This window comes from Talaromyces marneffei, chromosome 2, assembly GCF_009556855.1.
Source record: "Talaromyces marneffei chromosome 2, complete sequence".
Lineage (NCBI taxonomy): Eukaryota > Fungi > Ascomycota > Eurotiomycetes > Eurotiales > Trichocomaceae > Talaromyces > Talaromyces marneffei.
The window spans coordinates 3032632-3044598 of NC_072349.1; the positions used below are offsets into that span (position 1 = coordinate 3032632).

At 47.8% G+C, this 11967-nt stretch overlaps 5 protein-coding genes across 5 annotated transcripts; 4 read left to right on the top strand and 1 right to left on the bottom strand.

Moving 5' to 3' along the window:
• Positions 1-1822: 1822 nt before the first annotated feature.
• Positions 1823-5361, top strand: EYB26_003456 (uncharacterized protein; the record flags this gene model as incomplete). Its single annotated transcript, XM_054262757.1, has 4 exons — positions 1823-2149; positions 2199-2549; positions 2599-4934; positions 4992-5361. 4 exons carry the CDS (start codon positions 1823-1825, stop codon positions 5359-5361), a joined length of 3384 nt encoding a protein of 1127 aa, XP_054118732.1.
• Positions 5362-5618: 257 nt separating this feature from the next.
• On the bottom strand, positions 5619-7454 carry EYB26_003457 (uncharacterized protein; the record flags this gene model as incomplete). Its single annotated transcript, XM_054262758.1, has 1 exon — positions 5619-7454. One exon carries the CDS (start codon positions 7452-7454, stop codon positions 5619-5621), a length of 1836 nt encoding a protein of 611 aa, XP_054118733.1.
• Positions 7455-8514: 1060 nt separating this feature from the next.
• On the top strand, positions 8515-9405 carry EYB26_003458 (uncharacterized protein; the record flags this gene model as incomplete). The annotated part of the gene is made up of 1 exon (XM_054262759.1): positions 8515-9405. One exon carries the CDS (start codon positions 8515-8517, stop codon positions 9403-9405), a length of 891 nt encoding a protein of 296 aa, XP_054118734.1.
• Positions 9406-9713: 308 nt separating this feature from the next.
• EYB26_003459 (uncharacterized protein) lies at positions 9714-10504 on the top strand (the record flags this gene model as incomplete). The annotated part of the gene is made up of 2 exons (XM_054262760.1): positions 9714-9788; positions 9848-10504. The coding sequence occupies 2 exons, from the start codon at positions 9714-9716 to the stop codon at positions 10502-10504; spliced, it is 732 nt and encodes a 243-aa protein (XP_054118735.1).
• Positions 10505-10951: 447 nt separating this feature from the next.
• Positions 10952-11920, top strand: EYB26_003460 (uncharacterized protein; the record flags this gene model as incomplete). The annotated part of the gene is made up of 4 exons (XM_054262761.1): positions 10952-11216; positions 11281-11457; positions 11522-11706; positions 11765-11920. The coding sequence occupies 4 exons, from the start codon at positions 10952-10954 to the stop codon at positions 11918-11920; spliced, it is 783 nt and encodes a 260-aa protein (XP_054118736.1).
• Between the last annotated feature and the right edge of the window lie 47 nt (positions 11921-11967).

Below are 11967 nucleotides of genomic sequence, written 5' to 3' on the forward strand. Positions count from 1 at the left end.
GCCTCCGTTGGATTCTTGGAACCCAGCTGAACAAAGATTCCGAAGAAGCGGGCTGACTTTCCACGTGGATGGTCTCGTGTTCGTGATTTCCCCCCAGAATACGCTCCAAATGCGTATCATTAGTCAAAGAGAGAGAGAGAGAGCATGGAAAGATCCAAGATTGAGGGGGAACCACAACGGGAAGAGTTCTTTACGTAGCGTATTCTACATATATGACTGTTCGACTCGTGGGCATTTGCTTTATCGGTCCTTCCTTTCACGGGTTAGTGTGGGACCATTCCACGCTAATGCTGTAAAGAGTAGCCTAATTTCCAAATGGGACTAGACTTCCCAGACAGAAAGATCGCTGACCGCCTTCTGTTCAGGGTCGGGTCTTGGCCGAACCAGACAATCAGAGGGCATTGGTCCGTCATTGACTTCGATTATCTGTGCTTTTGTTGCACGTCGGGCCTGGAGAAGAATCGATCGAAAATGCAACTGTAAGATACAGAGTACATAGTCAGTGAACACACAGTTCCAACCGCCGCTGACTAAGTCCCTCTGCCAGACGTCAGAACTATGTACTACTATGCAGACCGCCCCCACTAAGCACTAAGGCTTATCGCTGTAATCTGATGCAGACTAGGGACATGCGAGTTCCTCATAGGCCAGGCCGTGCGAATAAGCTTATCCTGGTGTTTTGTTGATATAGCGCAGAGTATGTGCATGACCGCTTTCCGATATCGACCAAACTGGCATGCCTGATTGTGTCGGCCAAACATCCTACATATGTAATAGTAAGTAGTCATCAGCGGAAGGATTAGACCCATTGAAGAATTACTATGATAGTTTTGCATATAGACACCATGTAGAAGTGGTTAGACAATCACTGACTAGCACAATGACACATTTGTCGAGTCACGTCGCGATCAACGTAGACGAGACCTGGGAAAACACCAGTCAGTAAGCCCGACCCGCGCACTGATACACGATCGCCAGGTGATCCAGCACCTATCATATAAGCATCTATTTGGAGATTCAATGTTCTTTGTCTGGAGGCGTTCATTAATGAATTGTGTTGGTAGTGGTAATGGTTGTGTTGTGGTTGTGGTTCTACCGGAGTCCGACCTAAGCTAAGCCATCCGCGCTTGCCCCGATCAGGAGCCAAGAGAAAAAAAGAGAGCGAGCGAGCGTTGGCCCCCCCGAAAATAATTAACTAGTTAATCCATCCCCAGGCTAGGTTGCCTCTTTTCCTTGATTGAGCACCCTCACCATCACGTCCCGTGAGATCACTATTGTTCGGTTTCTGCTTCAACATTCCCTGAGCCTATACAACTCCGGTGCTTTTCACCAAAGTACCCTTGCCCGCTGTTGTGAAGGCGTGGTCATTGAAGAATGTGAGTGAACCTCCATGTTTCGAGGTTCCCCCTATCTCATTGATGATGTACCGGGTATCTCCCACCACGACCACCTCCTCCCACCGCTTCCCTGGAAAGAGCATAATACAACGAATATGTCTACAAGAAAATATGCCTGTACTTTCAAGCTTATATTTTCGAGTGTTGCTACTCGATTCTCGCGGCAATGGCGCCTGTCGTTCATTCAATTGACCTTCTCCGGCTATCATGGCGGTGTACCCGAAACTGACCTTATTTTGATCTAGTGCCTCGATCTATCTACAAGAACCCTTGACCGATACAGACGAAGCATCCTTTCCATGTCGACCCAGTGATTTACCATTCCAATTCGAATATATCCCTCCGACCCGTAATCCTTCGCACATCGTTGTGAGCGGACGTTCAAGGGGTGATTCGCCACTTGAACGAAATTCAACCGCGCCGCGATGGCTTCTTTAATCCCCCGTCAGTTTCGCGCAGGCTCGCAGGATGAAGCACCCGAACCCAGCTGGTTGAGAAACAAGATAACCAGCACTCTACAAGCCGTAGCTCGTCGTGCCTGCGCCCATCCCATCCACACAATTGGTGTTATCGCTCTACTTGCCAGCACTACCTATGTCGGTCTTCTTGAAGGAAGTATTTTTGATGCTAAAGGTGGATCGGGTCAGCTCGACCCTGCATCTTTGTTGCATGGAAGCCGCAATTTGCGTCTCGGAGAAAGCACTGCCTGGAGATGGCAGTTGGAGGACAAGGTGGTCTCCGACCCCAGCGAGGTATGTTCATGTCCGATTGTTGGGTTTGCAGATGCTGATTGAATTACAGATTACCCAACACTTGGCCCTGACCACTTTCGTCTTTTCCGATTCGACCTCGTCCAATACTCCCACCATTGACGACATTCCCATCCCAGAAAATGTCTCTGCTGTCCACGTTCCGCAAACACCCAACCTCTTTTCTTCCTTCTTGCGTGACTCATCCATCGCTCTTGCTGTCCCATATGACGAACTTCCCGACTTTTTGCGCGCAGTGCAGGAGATTAACGACCCATCAACCGAAGACGATGGACAGGAGGCCCGCAAGTGGATCATGAAGGCTGCTCGAGGCGCAGGATCTCGCCGTGCTTTGAAGCTCTATGTCTCTGATGCTTGGAGCTCTTTGGTTGATTTAATCAAGGTATGTTCATTTATCACTTGCATAAGAGAATAATACTGATTGTATGTAGCATGCCGAAACCATCGACATTGTCATTATGACCCTGGGGTACATCTCCATGCATCTCACCTTTGTTTCGCTTTTCCTTTCGATGAGACGCCTTGGCTCGCAGTTCTGGCTTGCATTTTCTGTCCTCCTCTCCAGCGTGTTTGCGTTCTTGTTCGGTCTCTTGGTCACCACCAAATTGGGCGTTTCAATCAACATGTTGCTACTTTCCGAAGGTCTTCCCTTCCTGGTTGTTACAGTAGGCTTTGAAAAGCCTACCCTTCTCACCAAGGCAGTGTTGTCAGCATCTTTGAAGAACAAGGCTGTTGCCAATGGAAACAGCCACTCTTCCAGATCTATTCAAGACTCGATCGAGACGGCTATCAAGGAAGAGGGCTTTGGTATCGTTCGCGACTACCTTATCGAAATTACCGCCTTGGTTATCGGTGCTGTCTCCGGAGTGCACGGTGGCCTTCGTCAATTCTGCTTCCTGGCCGCTTGGATTCTATTCTTCGACTGCGTTCTTTTGTTCACCTTCTATACCTCAATCCTCCTTATCAAACAAGAAGTCAACCGTATCAAGCGACATGTTTCGATCCGAAAGGCCCTTGAAGAAGATGGTGTTTCTCGCCAAGTTGCAGAGAACGTGGCTGCGAGCAACGATTGGCCACGAGCTGATTCTGGCAACAGCAAGGATGGCCAGACTGGCAAACTATTCGGCAAGAAGGATCAGGCCGGCAGTGTTTCCAAATTCAAGCTTTTCATGGTTGGAGGCTTTGCGCTCGTGAACGTGATCAATCTCGTGTCCATTGGTTTCAGACAACCTGATCAGGAGAACTCTCTTCCTGTTTTGTCGAGATTCTCAAACGTGCTCGCTTCGGCCCCTATTGATCCCTTCAAGGTTGCGGACAACGGTTTGGACTCTATCTACGTGACTGCGAAGAGCAACAAGCTAGAAACTTTGGTTACCGTTCTGCCACCCATCAAATACAAGCTTGAGTATCCTTCCGTGCACTACGCAGACTCTGAGCACACCGGCAACTTTGACATCGAATACTCGGAACAGATCCTAGACGCCGTTGGTGGAAAAGTTCTGGAAAGTCTTTTGAGAAGCGTCGAGGACCCCGTTATCAGCAAATGGATCATTGCAGCCTTGACTCTCAGTATCGTCCTCAATGGTTACCTGTTCAATGCCGCCCGATGGGGTATCAAAGAACCCGAGGCCGAGGTTCCCAAAGCCGCTCCTGTCGTTGAAGCTCCTAAGGTCCTGGTTGAATACAAAGATGATGGCACGAAGCGAACCAAGGAAGAAGCCGAGGCCATGGTGAAAGAGAAGAAGGCTTCTTTGTTGAATGATGAAGAACTCATTGAGTTGTCATTGCGCGGTAAAGTCCCTGGTTATGCTCTCGAAAAGGCCATGACCGATCAGCCTATCATGTCTCGCGAGGACGCTTTCGTTCGAGCCGTCAAGATCCGCCGTGCCGTCGTCTCACGCACTCCCGCTACTGCGGCTGTTGCCAGCTCCCTGGAAACATCACTCGTGCCATACAAGGACTACAACTATACTCTTGTTCATGGAGCATGCTGTGAAAACGTCATTGGATATCTCCCTCTCCCTCTTGGTGTTGCTGGCCCGATGGTTATTGATGGACAAAACTACTTCATCCCTATGGCTACTACTGAAGGTGTTTTGGTTGCCAGTACCAGTCGAGGTGCCAAGGCAATCAATGCTGGTGGTGGTGCGGTCACTGTGGTTCATGGCGATGGTATGACTCGTGGTCCTGGTGTCAGCTTCCCTACACTTACTCGCGCTGCTGAAGCCAAGACCTGGCTTGACTCTGAAGAGGGAGCAAGCATTATGAGAACCGCTTTCAACTCAACCAGTCGTTTCGCCCGTCTTCAGCACCTCAAGACAGCTTTGGCCGGTACTAACCTCTACATTCGATTCAAAACCACGACCGGTGACGCTATGGGAATGAACATGATTTCCAAGGGTGTTGAAAAGGCCCTTGAAGTAATGGCGAATGAATGTGGATTCGATGATATGAATGTCATTTCTTTGTCTGCCAACTACTGTACCGATAAAAAGGCCGCTGCTATCAACTGGATTGATGGTCGTGGTAAGTCTGTTGTTGCCGAGGCTATCATTCCCGGCGATATTGTCAAGTCTGTTTTGAAGAGTAGCGTCGATGCCATGGTGGAACTGAACATTAGCAAGAACTTGATTGGAAGTGCCATGGCTGGTAGTCTTGGTGGTTTCAATGCTCACGCATCCAACATCGTTACTGCTGTCTTCCTGGCTACGGGACAGGATCCTGCCCAGAATGTTGAGAGCAGTAACTGTATCACGCTTATGAAGAAGTATGCCTTTCCTTCCCTTTTCAATATGTTGATCATATACTAACCGATTACGTCTAGCCTTGATGGAAACCTCCACATATCCGTGTCCATGCCTTCTATTGAAGTCGGTACCATCGGAGGTGGCACCATCCTCGAGGCTCAATCTGCCATGCTCGAAATGCTCGGTGTCCGGGGACCCCATCCCACCAACCCAGGTGAAAACTCACGTCAATTGGCTCGCATTGTTGCCGCTAGTGTCTTGGCCGGTGAGCTCAGTTTGTGCGCTGCTCTCGCGGCCGGACATCTTGTTAAAGCACATATGGCACATAACCGCAGTGCGGCGCCCAGTGCGGCGCCAACACGCTCCTCGACTCCTGTTTCGGCTGCAGTAGGTGCTGCAACTGCACGATCTAAAGTAGGGTTGAGTATGACTACGGCTAGTAGGTAATGCGGCCAATGATGACTTTTAAGAGGCATGCACATATACATATTGATGGATGAAGTTGGTGTCTTGTGAATTTAAGTTATTGATTGTTCTCAGGAGACGAGAACGATCGTCACATAGAATGGCGTTTTCGTTTGATTTGCTTTCTTCTATATGGCTTTCTGCCTAGAGTTACTGTCTGATATTGATACTCATACACTGTTACACTAGAGAAAATGACTACTTATTTCTGATATTCTATACTTGTAGTAGCGACTAATTCACAATTTAGCCGACAGCACTTCTTCACCAAAGACAATCTTCCGATCCCAGACACTATCCTCCCTCCAATTTCGAGAAGAATCTTCTGTATTATGAATCCACCTCAACATGACCTCTCTCGCAACCACATCCCCATCCCTAACCGCATCATGAATCAACAAACACCCACAAACCAACCAATCAATATCCCTGAGATAATCCCTCCCTCGCCACGCCAATTCCTCCTTATCCTTTGACCCCAAATCTTTGAGTGTTTGTTCCGCCACCGTCCTCAACTTACCAGCTTCATCCGTCAACCCAGCCGATCCCGCAACACGAAACGACTCGCCAAGCCATTCCTCAAAGTACTCTAATACTTTGGCTCCATCCTTCCCCCTCTTTACAACACGCATAAAATCATCGGCCATAATATCCGTCGTCCCTTCCCAGATGGCGAGCACATTTGTATCCCGAAACAGTCGCGCAATGTTTAGTTCCGGATCCTCGTTTTCGAGATATCCAACTCCTCCCAAAGATTCCATGCATGCTCTTAAGCCGTTTATGGCGCTGAGGGCTGTTTGGGCTTTGGCGATGGGGGTCAGGAGGCGGTAGAGTGCATTTATACGGTTTATATCCTGAGGTATAATACTCGATGCTGCTGATGAGGTATCATTTGATCCTTCGGATCGACCAAGCAACGCAGCAATGAAAAACGACAAATGCATATGCGCCGTGTACTTGACATGTTCCTGCGCCAATCCCCGAACATGCGCTGGGACGTCGCATAGGAGCTTTCCGCCGACGTTCCTGACCCTCGCGAATGCACGACTGATTGCTAGTCCTCGACCCCACGCGCCCACTGAAGAGACTATGTTTTGCATGCGCGTTATGTTTAGGACGTGTGATATCTCCTTCACGCCTTGACCTTGTTTGCCAATCAGATAGGCGCGCATGCCTTTTATCTCGATTTCGGCGGTGGGTAGAGCCTTTGTGCCGAGTTTATTTTTGAGGCGTTGGATCTTTATGCCGTTCAGTTCGGTTTTACCGTTTGCTGCGTTGGCGACTCGTCGGCGCAATGGGGCGTAAAAAGCGCTGATTTGATTGTCGCCTGTCTTGGCGAGGAGGATGGTCATGTTCGCATCTGTTGCGGAGGAGAACCATTTGAAGCCATCAACCCTCCAGGGGCCGAGGGGTTGGCCATTTGCATCTAGTCCACCGTCGCGGGATTGTACATCGCTCAATTTGACGGCGATGGTCTCTGTGCCTCGCACGTCGCTTCCTCCTTTGCGTTCTGTCATCCATTGCCCGCTCGTCCACGCGAAGCCATTCTCGCGACTAATCAATCTCTCCCTCGCACTCTTAAACACCTCCTTCGTCTCGGAGTCATCATCTAGATGCTTGCCCAGCAGCTTCGCGGCGCCATCAGTCATCGCACTAGGACAAGTAACTATCCCCGAACTCCCGCTCCAAATATGATACTTCACAAACTGATGAATCCTCGGATTCCATCTTTCACTTCTCTCGTATGCAAGCGCCACAATACCCTCCGCGATACCGATCTCTTGTAACCGTCTCCATCCCTCGCTTGTAACTAAAGGGTCATCTCTATTCTCCTCCCCGAAGGAAGTTAACGGTTTTAAGTATGGCGGGTGTTTCTCCGAGTCGGCGATGTACCCTAGAACGGGTTTGGAGAGGACGAACTCCGAGAATTGTGGCAACTCGTTGGAAATTGAAGACGGCGTTGGTGTGGGGAGATAGAAGGAGATGATGCGGTTGAGAGCGCGGTCTTCGAGGTATTGGGGCGGGAGTGAGGGTTGGTGTTGGAAGAAGCCTTTTGTTGAGCTTGATGGTTCCATGTTGATAGAGTATATTACATTAGTGAGTAGCTATGTATAAAATGGGTTGGTAGATATCATTTTGGGCAGTTGGTTGTAGTTATATCAATATAGTTGAGGATCATAAGACATGGGCTCGAGCCTTTATAACTTTACAACTAACCACCGTAGGTACTACGTAACCGTCGTGAGGAGAGCCGCGGCATGTGATAGTTGGAGATGGCCTCAGCCTCTCGCTGCAAATGTGTAACGACTGTTATATGATGCACCAATTGAGTTTGAAGTCGACTACAATGTCTTATTCATTGTGTTACACACTATCTTGATGAAATCAATGATGTTGGCACGCTTAACGCCGTATTAGTCCTCAGCTGTCTTCGCTCTCAGACAAGCTCCCACGGCCGAAGACTCGCCGTCTTCATTGCGGCTTCTGGGAAAAGAAGAAAACATTAGTAGCTATTGGCTGTAGAAGGACGAGTTGAGACGAAAATCTAATTTATCCTCTTGCTTTTGACTTGGCGATGGATATCTATCATAACGATATCAAACCAGCATAAATGCCAACAACCCTAACCCTAAACGTACTAGTTCAAATTAGGTATAGTGCGCAATCCGACAAGCGGAAACTCGTCGAATTTTGTACCACAACAAAACTTCCTTCCTTTCTCTCAAGCCCTTCTCTCCTCAACATCATCAACGTCCCACCAGCCTCTGCCGACACCACCTGTGCGCGGCATTCTGGCTTGAGGTAATGGTGTGAGAAATGCGAATTCCTTGCATGGTATGTTCTAATCATTTATTTGTTATGCTTTCGACTCATTGATGAATCTCAATTATTGGAGCTGTCTTAGCTTTTGCAATGCTGATAGCTTTTATTATTACGCAACTTTTTACTGAACTTTACTACCCTTTATTCCACTTGTTGACATTTGAACTGCCTGGATCTGATCTTCTCGTGCTAATGTTTCTTACAAGAGCTAGGGCTCTGCAAGTGCTAGTTTTCAACGCTTTGATCCTCCCTGATACCGCGTCTGCTGTGAAAACAAAAGACCAATAATAAAACTGCCGACCATCTGTCGAAATGGCTACAGACCCTAATCCTCAGCTCGAGACGGTAGTCGTCTCTAACCCCGAGATCCTCTCTGTAACAGAAGCAGACCCCTCCGACTCGTCACAATTGACCATTCCGGATCCACAGCTTGACGATGGCTCTGCCACACCGGTCACGCCTGCAGCAGCAGAAGCAAAAGGAGAGGAATCATCGTACAAACTTATATTCTGCACTGTCTGTGCATCAAACAATAATCGATCCATGGAAGCGCATTTACAGCTGTCGCGTTCTTATCCAGTAATCTCATTCGGGACAGGTTCATTAGTGCGTTTACCGGGTCCCTCGATCACGCAGCCTAATGTCTTCAACTTTGACTCTACATCTTATAATCATATGTATGAAGATCTTTATAACAAGGATCAGCGATTGTATCGCAATAATGGAATCTTGAATATGCTTGACCGAAACCGAAACCTGAAATGGGGTCCTGAGCGATTCCAGAATTGGGTACCGGGTCAACCACGTCTAGACCACATTGCCAAAGGCGATAAGGGAAGCCTGGGCACTGAAGCGGGTGTTGTCGATGTTATCATCACATGCGAGGAGAGATGCTGGGATGCAGTTGTTGACGATTTACTCAATAGAGGGTCACCATTGAATCGACCCGTGCATGTGTTTAATGTTGATATCCGTGACAATCATGAAGAGGCCTTGACGGGCGGGAAAGCTATACGTGATTTGGCCGATATGTTGAATGCGGCGGCTAATGAGGAGCGTCGGCTGTACGATGACCCTGATGCTTGGGATAGGGGTGCCAGTGAAGCCAGACAGAGCTTTGATGAGAAGGTGCCGGAAATTCTTGGTGCATGGCAGGAAAAGTATCCTAATCTGCCCGCATTGTGGACATTGTCGTGGTTTTAAGATCGTCTAGTAGTTTTGCGTGTTTATTGAGATATACCCAACGAATCTTTTCTACTCAAATTTCTATTTCATGTATATTTTTGTAGCTAGAACATGCAATTATTACTCTTAGGTCTCACCCTCTAGCTTCATTCTACTGTCTGTTGAGTACGGTTGTCTTATCTCCGTTCCGCCTGTGTATCGATAACAACGTAGCACCTCATTTCCCCTCTTTTCAGGCGCCCTGTGAGAACTATTCAACGACACTGGGCTGCTTTATATTTGCAGCATCCAGATCATATGTAGTTCTACGAAAAACCAAATCTATCATGGCTTTAGAGAATGAATCCGCATTTGTCCCCGCGTTGATCGTGGTGGACATGCAAGAGGACTTCTGTCCGCCGGTACGCCTTCCTAAAAAAAAACTTCTGCAGCCTCATACTCAGCTAACATAAGAAGATAGAACGGTTCCCTCGCCGTTGAAGGCGGCCGCACAATCGCCCCATTAATCGTCAAACTCCTCAACCTCCCCGCCTTCGTCATACGCATCGGAACCCAAGACTGGCACCCAGCAGACCATATCTCCTTCGCCTCCAACCACCCATCTCCAAACAACAAACCCTTCGAATCATACATAGGCATGAACAACCCTGCCCCCGGAAGAGAACACGAAACTAAACGTCAACGTCTCTGGCCAATTCACTGCGTCGCCTCTACAAAGGGGGCAGAAATCATCGCCGAAATCGCATCAACCAACAAACTAGACATCCTTGCCAAGAAGGGAATGGACACAAGGGTAGAAATGTACTCCGTCTTCAGCGACGCGTTTCAAAACATGGATCCTTCAATGCACCTTAAATCGGTGGATGTAGGAGTCGCCGCAACCCTGAAGCAGTACAATGTCACGGATGTCTTTGTCGTGGGTCTTGCGGGCGATTACTGCGTTAAATATACAGCTATTGATGCCGCGAGGGCCGGGTTTAGGAGTTATGTGGTTGAGGATGCCGTCAGATCGGTTGATCCGGGGGAAGGGTGGGCGCAGGCGTTAAAGGAGTTTGGGGAGGGTGGGGTTCAGGTTGTGAGGAGTGATGGGCCAGAACTTGGGAGGGTGAGGGCTTAACATTTATTCTCGATGGGGTAAGTATTCCAGTATGGTTCTGGTGTAGCGAAAGCGTAGATCGCGTTGTGTTTATGCCGTGCCTATATAAGAGGGGCTACAAGACTGATATGATATCTCACATTTGACGCTATCATAGATTAGATCATAGATTGTCTATTGCAATACTATCGGTTTTCTGATCATTTCACGCGTTCATGTCCATCGTGGTTCTGGGACCTATATAATTAATTGCCTCAGGCATAAAAAAAAAATCAATGGAACCTTAGGTATCACCAATAAGAAAGCAACATAACCCCACTGTTTATCGCCTACACATGCCTATTCCATGCCAACATACGTACTCATCGCTTCTCCTTTCTACTTATTTCAAAAACATATTGTGCATCCATTGACCGTGTTAATTACGTATATGTTTCCTTGAAGCCTTTGGGAGTGAAAAGAAGCAAAATGTCCGCCGAAACATTCACAGCCATCGACGAAAAACTGTCCGATCTAGATCCAACCACCACCACCACCAACACGGAATCAGTCTTACCGTCTGTCGTTAACAAGGGGCGATTACCATACTGGCTCGTAAATGTCCCCCGCGATCAATGGCCGGATTCATGTCCCGAGTATCTTAAGGAGCAATCCGATAAGAATATAGGGATTCTGGCAACCCCGGATGAGGAGTATGAATGGATTAGGTGGGAGAAGGTTAAGGAGTTAGTTCGTCAGTACCGTTTTCTTTTTTTGCCCTCCTTAGTTTCCTACAGAGCTGATGCATGGTGATCTAGGAACGAATGATATTGGAAAGTTTCAACGTTTACCTTCTGATCTGAGGAGGTATCTGGAATACATGTTCTATCTGAAACAGAAATATGGCTCGATTATGGACTTTGTGGTTTCTGAACGATTACATTGGGACCAAGAAGGGGGTTTGAAGGCGCGAGGGCAGCCGTTTGAATGTGATGGTACATATTATTTTTACCTCTTTTCTTGAAGCGACCATCTTGCTAATGGGCATGATTTCTATAGATGACCTCAAAATCCTGTATAACGATTGGCCATACGGCCTGGAGAAAGGGATTGTCCATCTAGTCATCTGGACCAAGTTTGAGCTTGAAGAAGATCCTGCTACCGGTCTTTTGACGGAGTCTATGTGGAAGAAGATTGATGATTATGTTGGGAGGGTCTTTCGCTCTCGTATACCCGCTGATCAGGTACGTTTTAAGTTCGTGGTGTGCATTGTATAGATCATGCTCATGTTGGTTTTGATAGATCGTATGGTTCAAGAATTGGAAGTCACTCAAGTCTATACATGCGATTGAGCATTTCCATGTAATGCTGAATCATCCGGACATGGAGTTTATCAAGGAAATCACGAATGGAGATGTTCCTTTGGTGGAAAAGGTGACACAAGGAAGGGCTCCATGAGATATGATCTTGTCTGCCCATCATATACAATCTATTTGGGACTTCGA